The 13,106-nt window shown below is 42.7% G+C and overlaps 1 protein-coding gene across 1 annotated transcript in view; it reads right to left on the bottom strand.

Moving 5' to 3' along the window:
* Positions 1 to 72: 72 nt before the first annotated feature.
* Positions 73 to 13,106, bottom strand: part of LOC135364304 (acyl-coenzyme A synthetase ACSM1, mitochondrial-like) — a 41,365-nt gene continuing 28,331 nt past the window's right edge. Inside the window, 4 exon segments of the mRNA XM_064590312.1 lie at positions 73 to 734; positions 2,417 to 2,536; positions 3,423 to 3,522; positions 4,593 to 4,720. Coding sequence (XP_064446382.1) covers positions 648 to 734; positions 2,417 to 2,536; positions 3,423 to 3,522; positions 4,593 to 4,720 — 435 coding nt within the window. The 3' untranslated portion in view covers positions 73 to 647.

Below are 13,106 nucleotides of genomic sequence, written 5' to 3'. Positions count from 1 at the left end.
AAGCTGGTGCAGGCTGGGACCTGGAAGCAGCACCATACAGAGGCAGCGGGTCCATGGCATGCTGGATGGAGCGGTGAGGAATGGTCTGGCAGGCAGGTGGAACCACCAGGCTGGGCTGCCCTCGGTGCCTTCCCCCTTCCCCAGCCACCTCACTAGCTTGGCCCTGACCTCACCCTCCAGCAGGGCACGGGCAAGCCAGGCAGAGGTGGACACCTGGGGCCAAGGAAGGGTCCCTCCCCAGACCTCTGTGTTGTGGTTGTTGAACAGACAAAAGGAGTCACCCAGGGCCCCTGGAACCAGGGGGGAGAATCTGGCCCCAGAGTCCTCTCCAATGGGGCTTGGGGAGAATCATGGAGGGACCGCATTTAGCTCTGGTTCATTCACAGAATCAAAGCACAACACAAGTCCCCTTGGATGCTCATGTCCCTTTATTACCCCAGCTACATCCTGGGCGCTCACTCAGGGACTTGGAAGCAGGAGAGTAATGGATAGTAATTTAAAAGAACAAAAATGCTGCAATGTGAGCACTCCTTATGCTCTTAAAATCAATGTCCAACACTCCCCTCCTCACCCTCCCCATAGTGAGGAAACTGAGGCAGCCAGGGATTTGGCAAAGAAGACACAGTGGTTTCTGAGGGTTTTGCTGATTACATCTGACCAAACTCCTTTTTCCGAAGGTCACTTCTTTTAATCTCGCCAGTGACGGTTTCGGGCAGCTCTGAGACAAATTCCATCTGGTCAAGGATAAAGCAAACCCATCCCAACTTAGTCCTGCTGTCATTTCTTACCAATGCCCCAGGCTCCTCCTCTGCCCCTGCACAGTCCCCCAGACGGGCTGGCACCATGTGGTGGCCCCAGTAGGCTCCACCAAGGCATGTCAGGGTGTCCCCTGACCCGGGAAGTTGGATGCAGCCCTGTGATGTGCTCTGACCAGTGAGATGTGAGTGGGAGTGAGGCGTGCCACCTCGAACAGAACACTTGAGACCACTGGGTCTGGCATCCACTCTGTCCATCTCTTCTAGCACCCGGCAGTTACCTATGGTGGGTGCTCCTTTATCCTGGTCCCAGGAAGACCATGCGGACATGTGGCCGGAGCAAGAAAGATACTTCCCTAGTAGGAGCCACTAAGACAGGGGCTACTAGTTCCTCACAGGAACATCAGCCCATCCTAACTGGCCTGCATCCTCCAGTCTACTCTCTAGGAGGCGGCAGAGCCTTACATGTGAAGGACGAACTCCGTTTTCAGATACACTGGGTTTGAGTTCAGCTCTGCCCTTTTCTTCACTCCAACCTCAGGCAATTTACTGTGAGTCTCTGAGCCTCTCCCGTTTCCATTCTGTCAAATGGATGGTTATACCATCTCAGGTTTGGGGGGATTAAATGAAATAACACATGTAGAGCTTTGAGTCCAGCGCCCGGCACACATGTTCAATAAATATTAGCTATCTAGCTTTGGGTAAACACTCAGAAAGCACAGCAATGTATTATTACAAAAGAAAGACACGTTAAATTTTTGACCCATGTATCCTTGCAAACGTGGTTTTTCAACAAGTCAGATAACATGTATATTTATTCACAGCCTGCTTTTGTCTCTTAATAATATATTTTTGTGATGTTTTTTATGTTACAAATAAGAGATCTGCATCATCTTTTTAAATTATAGGACAGCATTAATTACCACGAATAATTTAATCATTTCTCTATTGTTGGACATTTTCATAGTTCTCACATGGCACTGAAAACGAGGTAGAAAAAAAATCTCTCAGAATGTATTTTATGCTACAATAAATATTATTTTGTTACCTTTTGTTTGTTATGTATCTATATATGTATTGGGCTTCAATTTAGAATATATTTCTTACTACAAATAATGTTTTTTAAAAGTGTGGCAGTTGTTGACTTGAATGTCTTTTTTTTTTCTTTTTTTAAAGATTTTCTTTTTATTTATTTGACAGAGAGAGACACAACGAGAGAGGGAACACAAGCAGGGGGAGTGGGAGAGGGAGAAGCAGGCTTCCCGCCGAGCAGGGAGCCCGATGAGAGGCTCGATCCCAGGACCCTGAGATCGTGACCCGAGCCGAAGGCAGACGCTTAACGACTGAGCCACCCAGGTGCCCCGAATGTCTTTTTCAAATTGTGAAAGATTTCAAATATCCTTCTTGGATATTTCTAGGCTCTTGGCTGATTTTTTTCTGTAGGTTTTTTGTCAGCCTTTTTGTTTTCTGACACAGGATAGAGGTTTCCATGATTAAGATGGATCTCCCCTAAACCCCTAAGTTGAATGCTTCTTCAGTAGAGAAAAATGCTCATTCCATGGGCTACGTAAGCTCCACCCCAGCCACCCCAGGAGATTTGGGGCAGCAGAGCCCAGGGCCCACTGGACGGGACCAGGCCCCATCCCTCTGCCCTCACTCACCTTCCTGGGGTACTTACACGGGGCTGGCACTGACTTCACATGCTGCTGTAGCTCCTTGGTGAGCTGGTCCCGGTCATGGGAGAGGAATTCCGGAGTCAGGACAATAAATGCCTTCACCACCTGCAGCGCAGAACCAGAGTGGAGGCTCAGGGGGAGTGGCAACCAAGTGTATAGTCTAAAAAGTAAATGTGTATTAAGTAAATGGAAAAACAAGTTGACAGTTGAGCCTCTGGAAAAGAACAGGACCAGTGTCCATACTTCCAATTTCTACTCTCTGCCTTGGAAAATTACTTCACCTCTCTCAGCCTCCATGTCCTTCTCTGATGTGGGGACAGCACGGCTTCATTCCTCAGGGCATGGCTCTCAAGATTCATCGAGATCATTCATATAAACCATGAAGCTCGTTTAAACTGATTTTTATTCCTATCATTATCATCACCATTTTCCCTATTATTATAGGTAGAGTTCTGTGGGCATTAAATCAATGGTGGTGATTAACTACGTTCCTATTATTCATGTCGCGTCTACAGGGCACAGGGCCTTGTCCAGAGTAGGTGCTCAGCACACAGTGAATCAATGAATGCTTGCTCTGGAGCCAGACTGCTCACATTCCCATTCTGGCTCCACCACTTGACAGCTTTGTGATCAGGCAACTTATTTAATCTCCTTATGCTTGTTTCTTTCCCTGTAAAAAAGGGTCTCAGAGTCCTTAATTAATGAGGTTGCTGTGAGGGGGAAATGAGCCGGCAGGTAGGAAGGGCTCAGAAATTAGGAGACGGGCAGCAGTAGCCCCAGCTGCAAGCCACATTCACAAGCATCATTTTCTGTCCCACATGGTTGAGGCCACACTGCTCTCTGGTGGCCACACAGTGTAAATGCACATGCACACCCCGGGGCCCCCCTCCACCCGAGGTCCAAGGTTGGAGAGACAGGACCAGGAGGAAGGTTTCCCGGCACCTGCCTTGGTGCCCACACACAGACACGATGACCTCTGTGTCCTCCTCACCTCCCTTCGAATTGGGTCCAGGCTGCTCACCAGAGCTGATTCAGCCACAGCCGGGTGTTCGGCCAGGGCATTCTCCACCTCTGCGGGCCCGACGCGGTACCTGCGGGCTCCTTCTTGGCTTCTGAGTGGCTGCCAGGGCCGGGTGACCCAAGCCCTCAAGTCTCATGTTTTGGAGGGTCACCTCGTCCCTTGTCACATAGGATAACTGTCACAGGAAGCCAGATACCTGTGCCCTGGCTCTCTCATGGGCCCCAAACATGAAGAATGGGCACTCCGTGCTGAGAAATACAACACTCACATGCTCCCCAGAGTTTCTCACCTCACTGCCTCTGCTCAGGGAGGAGGGTGAATATTTAGTTCTCCCCGAGCTCTGGGGCTGGGCTCAAGCAGCTTCCCTTGGCATGAAACCTACTAGAAGCCTCAGCCTTTATCTTAAACATTCATGCAAATTCTGCATACTCTTCCCCATCATATTAGCATGTTTTAGAAATTTAAAAGGTAAACACACTCAACTTCCCTGAAATAGCCAAGAGAACTTGTTACTCTGGTATAATGTGTCATTTTTTTTTTTCTTTCCAAATCACGTGAAGATTTAGGGACAACTGACTTGGAGCCAGACAGCTTTGGTAAATCTGGGTTGTACCCAGCACTCTGAAACTTTAGGGAACTTTATTCACTAGTCAGTAACCCAGTTCCTTCATCTGTAAAATGGGCATAACTGCATCTACCTTCTAGCACTGAGAGCTGGGTTATATAAAGCACTGCAGAGTGTGCATCCCCATAGTAAGTGCCCCATAAAGGTTTATGTTGTTGTTATCTATTATTAAAATTTTCAGTGATTGTTGTGTCCCATTAGAGGAGCCAAACATAGAGGAAGCTTCCTCAACAATAAGGGCCTATGTAACGTCTTCCTTCCAAATCCCTTAAATTGCATAATGTCTCATTATGGTTCGCCTTGCAGACCTTCTTGAACTACATTTTGATAGACTTTTCTGGATGCAGGGCTTGGGGGAGGTGCACAGGTATCCCCAGAAAGGGGGCCCATAGACAGAGCTCTGTTCAGAGTCAGCCTGAGCTAACCATCACCAAGCTTGGATGAATGTCAGAACAAGCTAGATCCCATGAGGCATGTGAGGGTGATGCCTCCCGGCTCAGGTCAGCCATACCTACCCAGAGGCATTGATGATGTCATCGTTCCTCCCCAGGAACCAGATGTAGCCCTCTTCATCCATAGTTGCTCTATCTCCAGAGTTGTAAAAGTCCCCACACTCCACTTTGGCTGTCTTTACTGGGTTGTCCTGCAAAGACAACAATACCCCTTTGTTGAAGGCAACGAGTTTAGAGATGATGAGCCACAACCTGGTGCTCAGATCTGGGTCTGGATCCCGCTCCTGGCTCTACTTGGCACCTGGGCAAGTTTTGTAATCTCTCTGAGTCTATTTTCATTATATCCAAGTACTCAATGAACACTACTTGTCAATTAGTGAACAATATTGAGCCAATTTTAAGGATAAGTTTTTAAAGTAACAACTCACTTTTGTGTGGCGCTCTAGTATAATAAAATTTCCACTAGAACATGGACCCTGTGTATTTTATTTATTGTTCTCAGCTTAGCATTCACATAGTGCCTGGATAAATGAGAGGTTCAATACACTTTTGTTAAATGAATTTCCTTCCCAAAATACTACCTCATCTGATCCTCCCAGAAAACCTACAAGGCTTTTATTTTTCTAATTAAACTGTTTATTTTAAGATCATTGTATATTTGCAGGGTACCTGGGTGGCTCATTCAGTTGGGCGGATAACTCTTGATTTCTGCTCAGGTCATAATCTCAGGGTTGTGAGATCGAGCCCTGTGTAGGGCTCTGCACTCAGCATGGAGCCTGCTTGAGATTCTCTGTCTCCCTCCGCCCCTTCCCTAACTAATGCACACATGCATGCATACATGTTCTCTCTCTCTCTCTCAAATAAATAAATAAATCTTTTTTAAAAAGATAATTATATATTTGCATGCAGTTATAAGAAATAACACAGAGAGATCCTGTGTGCCACTTACTCAGTTTTCTCCAATGGTAGCATCTTGCAAAACTACAGTTCAATATCACAACCAGGATACTGACATTGCTACAGTCCACCAATCTCACTTAGATCTCCCAGCAGTTTACTTTTACTTTTTTGTGTGTGTCTACGTGTATTTTATCAAATGTGCATCCACCACCAGAGTCAAGTTACAGAAGACTCCCGTCATCCTGAGGATCTCCTGTGTTGCTCTTTTATATCTACACCCATCTCCCTCATCTTTTCCCTCCCTCCAAATCCCTAAGCCCTCGGCAGGGACTGATCTATTCCCTAGTTTTATAATTTTGTCACTTTAAGAGTGTTACATAAATGGAATCCTAGAGTATGTAACCTTTTGGGACTAGCTCTGTTTTTATTTTTTTCACTCAGTATAATTTTCTGGAAATTCGTCCAGCTTCTTATGTTCATCAATACTTTGTTCTCTTTACTGCTAAATGGTACTTCATGTTATGGATGAACCCCAGTTTGGGTGTCAACCCATTGAAGGGCATCTGGGTTGTTTCCAGTTTGGGGCTATTGTGAATAAAGCTGCTCTCAACATTCATGTGCAGGTTTTATGTGAGGCTAGATTTTTATAGGCCATAACAGAAGAAATGAATGCTCAGAGAAGCACAATAACTCACTCAAAGTCACCCAGCTGGTCAGTGGTAGGGTTGGTATTTGAATTTAATTCTTGCTCCACAGCCTTTGTACTCAACCACCAAGTGTTTGCACTCAAACACTCAATGTGTTGAGATCATCCCTCTCATGAAACATGAAATGATTTGAAAAAGGTCCAGGAAAAAAAAATTAAAAAAAAAAAATTGAATGACATCCCATTTTATGTTCCCTTCCAATTGTTCTGATTGTATTAAGGAGACTCTCTGACATGTTTTTAAAAGCTCTGGAACTACCAAGAGTAAGTTTCAGGACTGGAGCTTTTAGTGGGAACAGGGTTTAGCTAGAATTCAAGAAAAATTGTTTTGTTTGCATTATAGTTATAGTTATAATTGCCTTCTGTTTTTGGCAAATCATACTGTTTTCCATTTGTGATACTGATTAACTTTTTAAAAAACATATGTTTTATTTTTTTTAAAAGATTTTATTTATTTATTTGACAGAGAGAGACACAGCGAGAGAGGGAACACAAGCAAGGGGAGTGGGAGAGGGAGAAGCAGGCTTCCCGTGGAGCAGGGAGCCCGATGCGGTGCTCGATCCCAGGACCCTGGGATCATGACCTGAACCGCAGGCAGATGCTTAACGACTGAGCCACTCAGGTGCCCCCAAAAACAGATGTTTTAAAGTAAAATAATGATTATTGTGTGCATCTGTTCTAACCTATCTGGGGGGCTGCCTGAAGGACAGGTGCAAGGAACTCACTTTATGTAACTCAGAAAAAAGCAGCAGGCCCGGCTCATAGAAGCTACCAGGCAAACTACAAAAGTGAAGTTGCCTGACGTAAGAGATTATGGGTGGAGATATACAATAGACCATCAAGGTCTGGGGGAGATGCTGGAGTGAGTTTTGGGGGTTTTTTTGTTTTTTGTTTTTGAAATTAGGATGTTCAAGACAGCTATATGCATGGGGGAATTAAGACAGCCGTGAACATGCCTGGGCAAGATGCATGCTCAGCAAAGTCCTGAGAAAACCTTAAGCTTTCATCTCAGGCTGATCCCTAGGCTCAGAGCAAGTCCAGCTAAGTGGTGAAGGAGTATCCCAGCACAGAGCCAATCTGCACAGTGGTTGTTCTCTCTTCTTTTTTGGTTGGTGATGTTTTTCTTTGTTCATTTGAGCTCCTGCCCCTCAAGGAAATCTCTGTCAAAACATTAACTGAACACAAGCTAAAGGATCAGAAACCTCAGTAATCACACATGACAAACAATAGTCTTTAAAGAATTTGCAAAAGTACCACAACAAAGGACTACTATAGCCTTCAACAGTCCAAAATCAAAAAACAAAACAATGAAACCCCAGCAACCTCAACCCCCAGGGAAGTGGGAGAATCTGATTTCTAGAGTTCACTCATATGTGGAATTTAAGAAACAAAACAAATGAACATTGGGGAAAAAAGAGGGGAAGGCTAAGAAACTGACTCTTAACTGTAGAGAACAAAGTGATGGTAACCAGAGGGGAGGGGCAGGGGGATGGGTGAAATAGGTGATGGGGATTAAGGAGTGCACCCCTTACGATAAGCACTGGCTGAAGTATGTAAGTGATGAATCACTAAATTCTATACCTGAAACTAATATTGCACTGTATGTTGACTAAGTGGAATTTAAATAAAAACTTGGAAGAAATAATAAGTCAAACGTGTTAAGTGATCAAAAACTAAGAGAAAAAATGAACAAAGAACTAAAAAACAGAAAAAACTATATATGGACAAAAGATATTAAAAAATGATTCTATTTAGAATAGCAACAAAATGAATATAATACTAAGAATAAATTTAGTCAAGAAAGTGAAAGACGTACACTGAAAAATAAAAATTGTTGCTGAAAGAAATGAAAGAAGGTATCAATAAATGGAAAGACATACTGTATTAATTGGAGACTTAATATTTTCTTTAAGATTTTATTTATTTATTTATTTATTTGAGAGAGCGAGAATGAGAGAGAGAGAGTGCACATGAGAGGGGGAAGGTCAGAGGGAGAAGCAGACTCCCTGCTGAGCAGGGAGCCTGATGTGGGACTCGATCCCGGGACTCCAGGATCATGACCTGAGCTGAAGGCAGTCGTTTAACCAACTGAGCCACCCAGGCACCCTGGAGACTTAATATTAAGATGACAGTACTACCCAAAGCCATTTTCAGGTTCAATGCACTCCCTATCAAAATCTCAGTGGTATAGAAATATTCATCCTAAAATTTATTTATTTGACAGAGACAGACACAGCGAGAGAGGGAACACAAGCAAGGGGAGTGGGAGAGGGAGAAGCAGGCTTCCCGTGGAGCAGGGAGCCCGATGCGGTGCTCGATCCCAGGACCCTGGGATCATGACCTGAACCGAAGGCAGATGCTTAACCACTGAGCCACTCAGGTGCCCCCAAAAACAGATGTTTTAAAGTAAAATAATGATTATTGTGTGCATCTGTTCTAACCTATCTGGGGGGCTGCCTGAAGGACAGGTGCAAGGAACTCACTTTATGTAACTCAGAAAAAAGCAGCAGGCCCGGCTCATAGAAGCTACCAGGCAAACTACAAAAGTGAAGTTGCCTGAGGTAAGAGATTATGGGTGGAGATATACAATAGACCATCAAGGTCTGGGGGAGATGCTGGAGTGAGTTTTGGGGGTTTTTTTGTTTTTTGTTTTTGAAATTAGGATGTTCAAGACAGCTATATGCATGGGGGAATTAAGACAGCCGTGAACATGCCTGGGCAAGATGCATGCTCAGCAAAGTCCTGAGAAAACCTTAAGCTTTCATCTCAGGCTGATCCCTAGGCTCAGAGCAAGTCCAGCTAAGTGGTGAAGGAGTATCCCAGCACAGAGCCAATCTGCACAGTGGTTGTTCTCTCTTCTTTTTTGGTTGGTGATGTTTTTCTTTGTTCATTTGAGCTCCTGCCCCTCAAGGAAATCTCTGTCAAAACATTAACTGAACACGAGCTAAAGGATCAGAAACCTCAGTAATCACACATGACAAACAATAGTCTTTAAAGAATTTGCAAAAGTACCACAACAAAGGACTACTATAGCCTTCAACAGTCCAAAATCAAAAAACAAAACAATGAAACCCCAGCAACCTCAACCCCCAGGGAAGTGGGAGAATCTGATTTCTGGAGTTCACTCATATGTGGAATTTAAGAAACAAAACAAATGAACATTGGGGAAAAAAGAGGGGAAGGCTAAGAAACTGACTCTTAACTGTAGAGAACAAAGTGATGGTAACCAGAGGGGAGGGGCAGGGGGATGGGTGAAATAGGTGATGGGGATTAAGGAGTGCACTCCTTACGATAAGCACTGGCTGATGTATGTAAGTGATGAATCACTAAATTCTATTCCTGAAACTAATATTGCACTGTATGTTGACTAGTGGAATTTAAATAAAAACTTGGAAGAAATAATAAGTCAAACGTGTTAAGTGATCAAAAACTAAGAGAAAAAATGAACAAAGAACTAAAAAACAGAAAAAACTATATATGGACAAAAGATATTAAAAAATGATTCTATTTAGAATAGCAACAAAATGAATATAATACTAAGAATAAATTTAGTCAAGAAAGTGAAAGACGTACACTGAAAAATAAAAATTGTTGCTGAAAGAAATGAAAGAAGGTATCAATAAATGGAAAGACATACTGTATTAATTGGAGACTTAATTTTTTTTTAAGATTTTATTTATTTATTTATTTATTTGAGAGAGCGAGAATGAGAGAGAGAGAGAGAGAGTGCACATGAGAGGGGGAAGGTCAGAGGGAGAAGCAGACTCCCTGCTGAGCAGGGAGCCTGATGTGGGACTCGATCCCGGGACTCCAGGATCATGACCTGAGCTGAAGGCAGTCGTTTAACCGACTGAGCCACCCAGGCACCCTGGAGACTTAATATTAAGATGACAGTACTACCCAAAGCCATCTTCAGGTTCAATGCACTCCCTATCAAAATCTCAGTGGTATAGAAATATTCATCCTAAAATTCATATGAAATCTTGACGGATCTCAAATAGCCAAGACAATCTTTTAAAGGGAGAAGAAAGTTCTTCTTTCCAGGGAAAAGAGCTTACACTACTGATTTTTAAACTTACTGCAAAACTACACTACTGATTTTTAAACTTACTGCAAAACTATAGATTTCATATGAAATCTTGACAGATCCCAGATAGCCAAGACAATCTTTTAAAGGGAGAAGAAAGTTCTTCTTTCCAGGGAGAAGAGCTTACACTACTGATTTTTAAACTTACTGCAAAACTATACTGGAAATAATCTAAATGTCTATTACGAAATTGATGGATATACAAAATATGGTACACCCATACAAAACTGGCATTAAAAAAAAAAAGACACATAGATGATTGTAATAAAATAGAGAACCCAGAAAGAAATCCTCACATATATGGTCAATGGATTTTAGGCAAAAATGCCAAGACCATTCAGTGGGAAAAGTCAATCTTTTCAACAAATGGCACTGAGAAACTAGGATGTTCAGATGCAAATGAATGCAGTTACCTTATACACCATATACACAAATTAACTCAAAATGGATCAAAAACCTAAACACAAGAGCTAAAATTCTGAAACTCTTAGAAGAAAACATAGGGGGAAGTCTTCCTGATTTTGGATTTGACAATTATTTATTGACTATGACACCAAAAGCACGGGAAACAAAAGAAAAAAATAGATAAAATGTTCTTCATCAAATTTTTAAAATTTTACTTGAAAGGACACTATCAAAAGAGTGAAAAGACAATGCACTGAATGGGAGAAAATATTTGCAAAGCATATATCTTATGAGGGGTTCATATTCAGAGTATATAAAGAGCTCTTACAAATCAACAACAAAACAAACAACCCAATTTTAAAAATAGGCAAAGGACTTAAATAGACAATTCTCCAGAGAAGGTACACAAATGGCCAATAAGCACATGAAAAGATGCTCAACATCACTAGTCATTAGGGAGATGAAAATCAAAACCACAATGAGACACCACATCACATGCGGTAGAATGACTATTATACACACAAAACAAACAAACAAACCTGAAAATAACAAGGATTAGCAAGGATATGGAGAAACGGGAACACTTGTACATTGCTGATAGAAATATAAAATGGTGCAGCCACTGTGGAAAACATTTTGGCAGTTCCTCAAAAAGTTAAATATAGGGGCGCCAGGGTGGCTCAGTCATTGGGCGTCTGCCTTCGGCTCGGGTCATGATCCCAGGGTCCTGGCATCAAGCCCCACATCGGTCTCCCTGCTCAGCATGGAGCCTGCTTCTCCCTCTCCCACTCCCCCCTGCCTATGTTCCCTCTTTCACTGTCTCGCTGTCTCTCTCTCTCTGTCAAATAAATAAATAAAATCTTTAAAAAAAACGTTAAATATAGAATTACCATAAGATGCAGCAATTCCACTTTCAGGTATATATCCAAAAGAAGTGAAAGCAGGAACTCAAACAGATACTTGCACACCAATGTTCATTGCAGCATTATTCACAGTAGCCAAAAGATGGAAATAATCTAAATGTCTATTAAGAAATTGATGGATATACAAAATATGGTATACCCATACAATACCATTCAGGCTGAAAAAAAAAATGACATTTGGTCACATGCTACAACATGGATGAACCTTGAAAACATGTGCTAGGTGAGATAAGCCAGACACAAAAGGCCAAATGTTGTACAATTCCACTTAATAGAGGTACCTAAAATAGGCAAATTCTTAAAGCCAAAAAGTATATTAAAGGTTACCAAATGCTGGGGATATGAGGAGGAGGGGGGAGTTATTGTTTAATGGGAACAGAGTCTCCATTTGGGATGGAAAAAATTTCTGCACATGCATGGTGGTAATTGTACAATGTTGTGATTTACTCAGTGCTGCTGAATTGTATGCTTAAAAATGGTGAAAAGGGTGAATTTTATATATTCTACCTCAGTAAAGAAAAGAAAGGAAAAAAGCAAACAAATCTCAGTGGAGGAGTGACAACCTATAGTCAAGAGAGCATGTGAAATGGGGTATATATCTACACAGGTGTGGGCATAGAGGAGGACATCTTTGTAAAATAAAATATGTTACTTCCAATTTAAAACAAAACTGATGTTGCTCTGGACCATCCCAGTTTAATTTAGCCAGAATCTCTATGGTTGGATCCAAGAATTCTTTTTTTAAATCTCCTCAACTGATTCTAACATACAGGCAGGGTTGAGAACCACTGATCTATATATCTGTTACTCTGTTTATTTCCTCTTTTATCCAAGCCTAAAATCGTGCTACTGTGAATTAAGGCTAGGGCCTGCATTATTTGCTTTTGGTCAATAACGTCACAAAAGGAGCAGCACCACCCACCCCCAAGGCCATAGAGTGAGGCCAACAGGGACACCAATGGTTGTTCCTGTGGAGAAAGGAGACGGGTCTGAGATCAACTTCAAGGTCTGTCCACTCTCCCCTGACCAATCTTGGAAGCTGAGAATTTGCCTGGTCAAGAGTTTCAGGTTTCTTTAGAACCTGTCACAGTTTTATGTAATCCCTGGATTTCTTACGTAGGGTTTGGGAACCAAAAAGATGTGGGTTTGAATCCTAGACCTGCCATTTATTTGACGTGGGGAAAACATACAAAGCTTCCAATTTGCAGTTTCTTCCTCTGTGAAGTGGGGGCACCACTGTCCTCTCTGGAGGCTCAGCAAGGTTAACAGATTTGTGCACAGCCTGTTGGTAAGTGGGACTGTAGGATTTGAACTCAGTCAAAGCTTCCTGCATACTCAACCTCAAGAGATCATTGGACAGGCGCCTGGGTGGCCCAGTCGTTAGGCATCTGCCTTTGGCTCAGGTCATGATCCCAGGATCCTGGGATCAAGTTCCACATCCGGCCCCCTGCTCTGCAGGAGGCCTGCTTCTCCTTCTCCCACTCCCCCTGCTTGTGTTCCCTCTCTCACTGTGTCTCTCTCTGTCAAATAAATAAATAAAATCTGAAAAAAAAAGA

This window comes from Mirounga angustirostris, unplaced genomic scaffold, assembly GCF_029215605.1.
Source record: "Mirounga angustirostris isolate CCGP_5_RB_7025 unplaced genomic scaffold, mMirAng1.0.hap1 SCAF_5, whole genome shotgun sequence".
In the NCBI taxonomy this organism is placed as follows: Eukaryota; Metazoa; Chordata; class Mammalia; order Carnivora; family Phocidae; genus Mirounga; species Mirounga angustirostris.
This window is presented reverse-complemented; position numbering and strand designations above follow the sequence as displayed.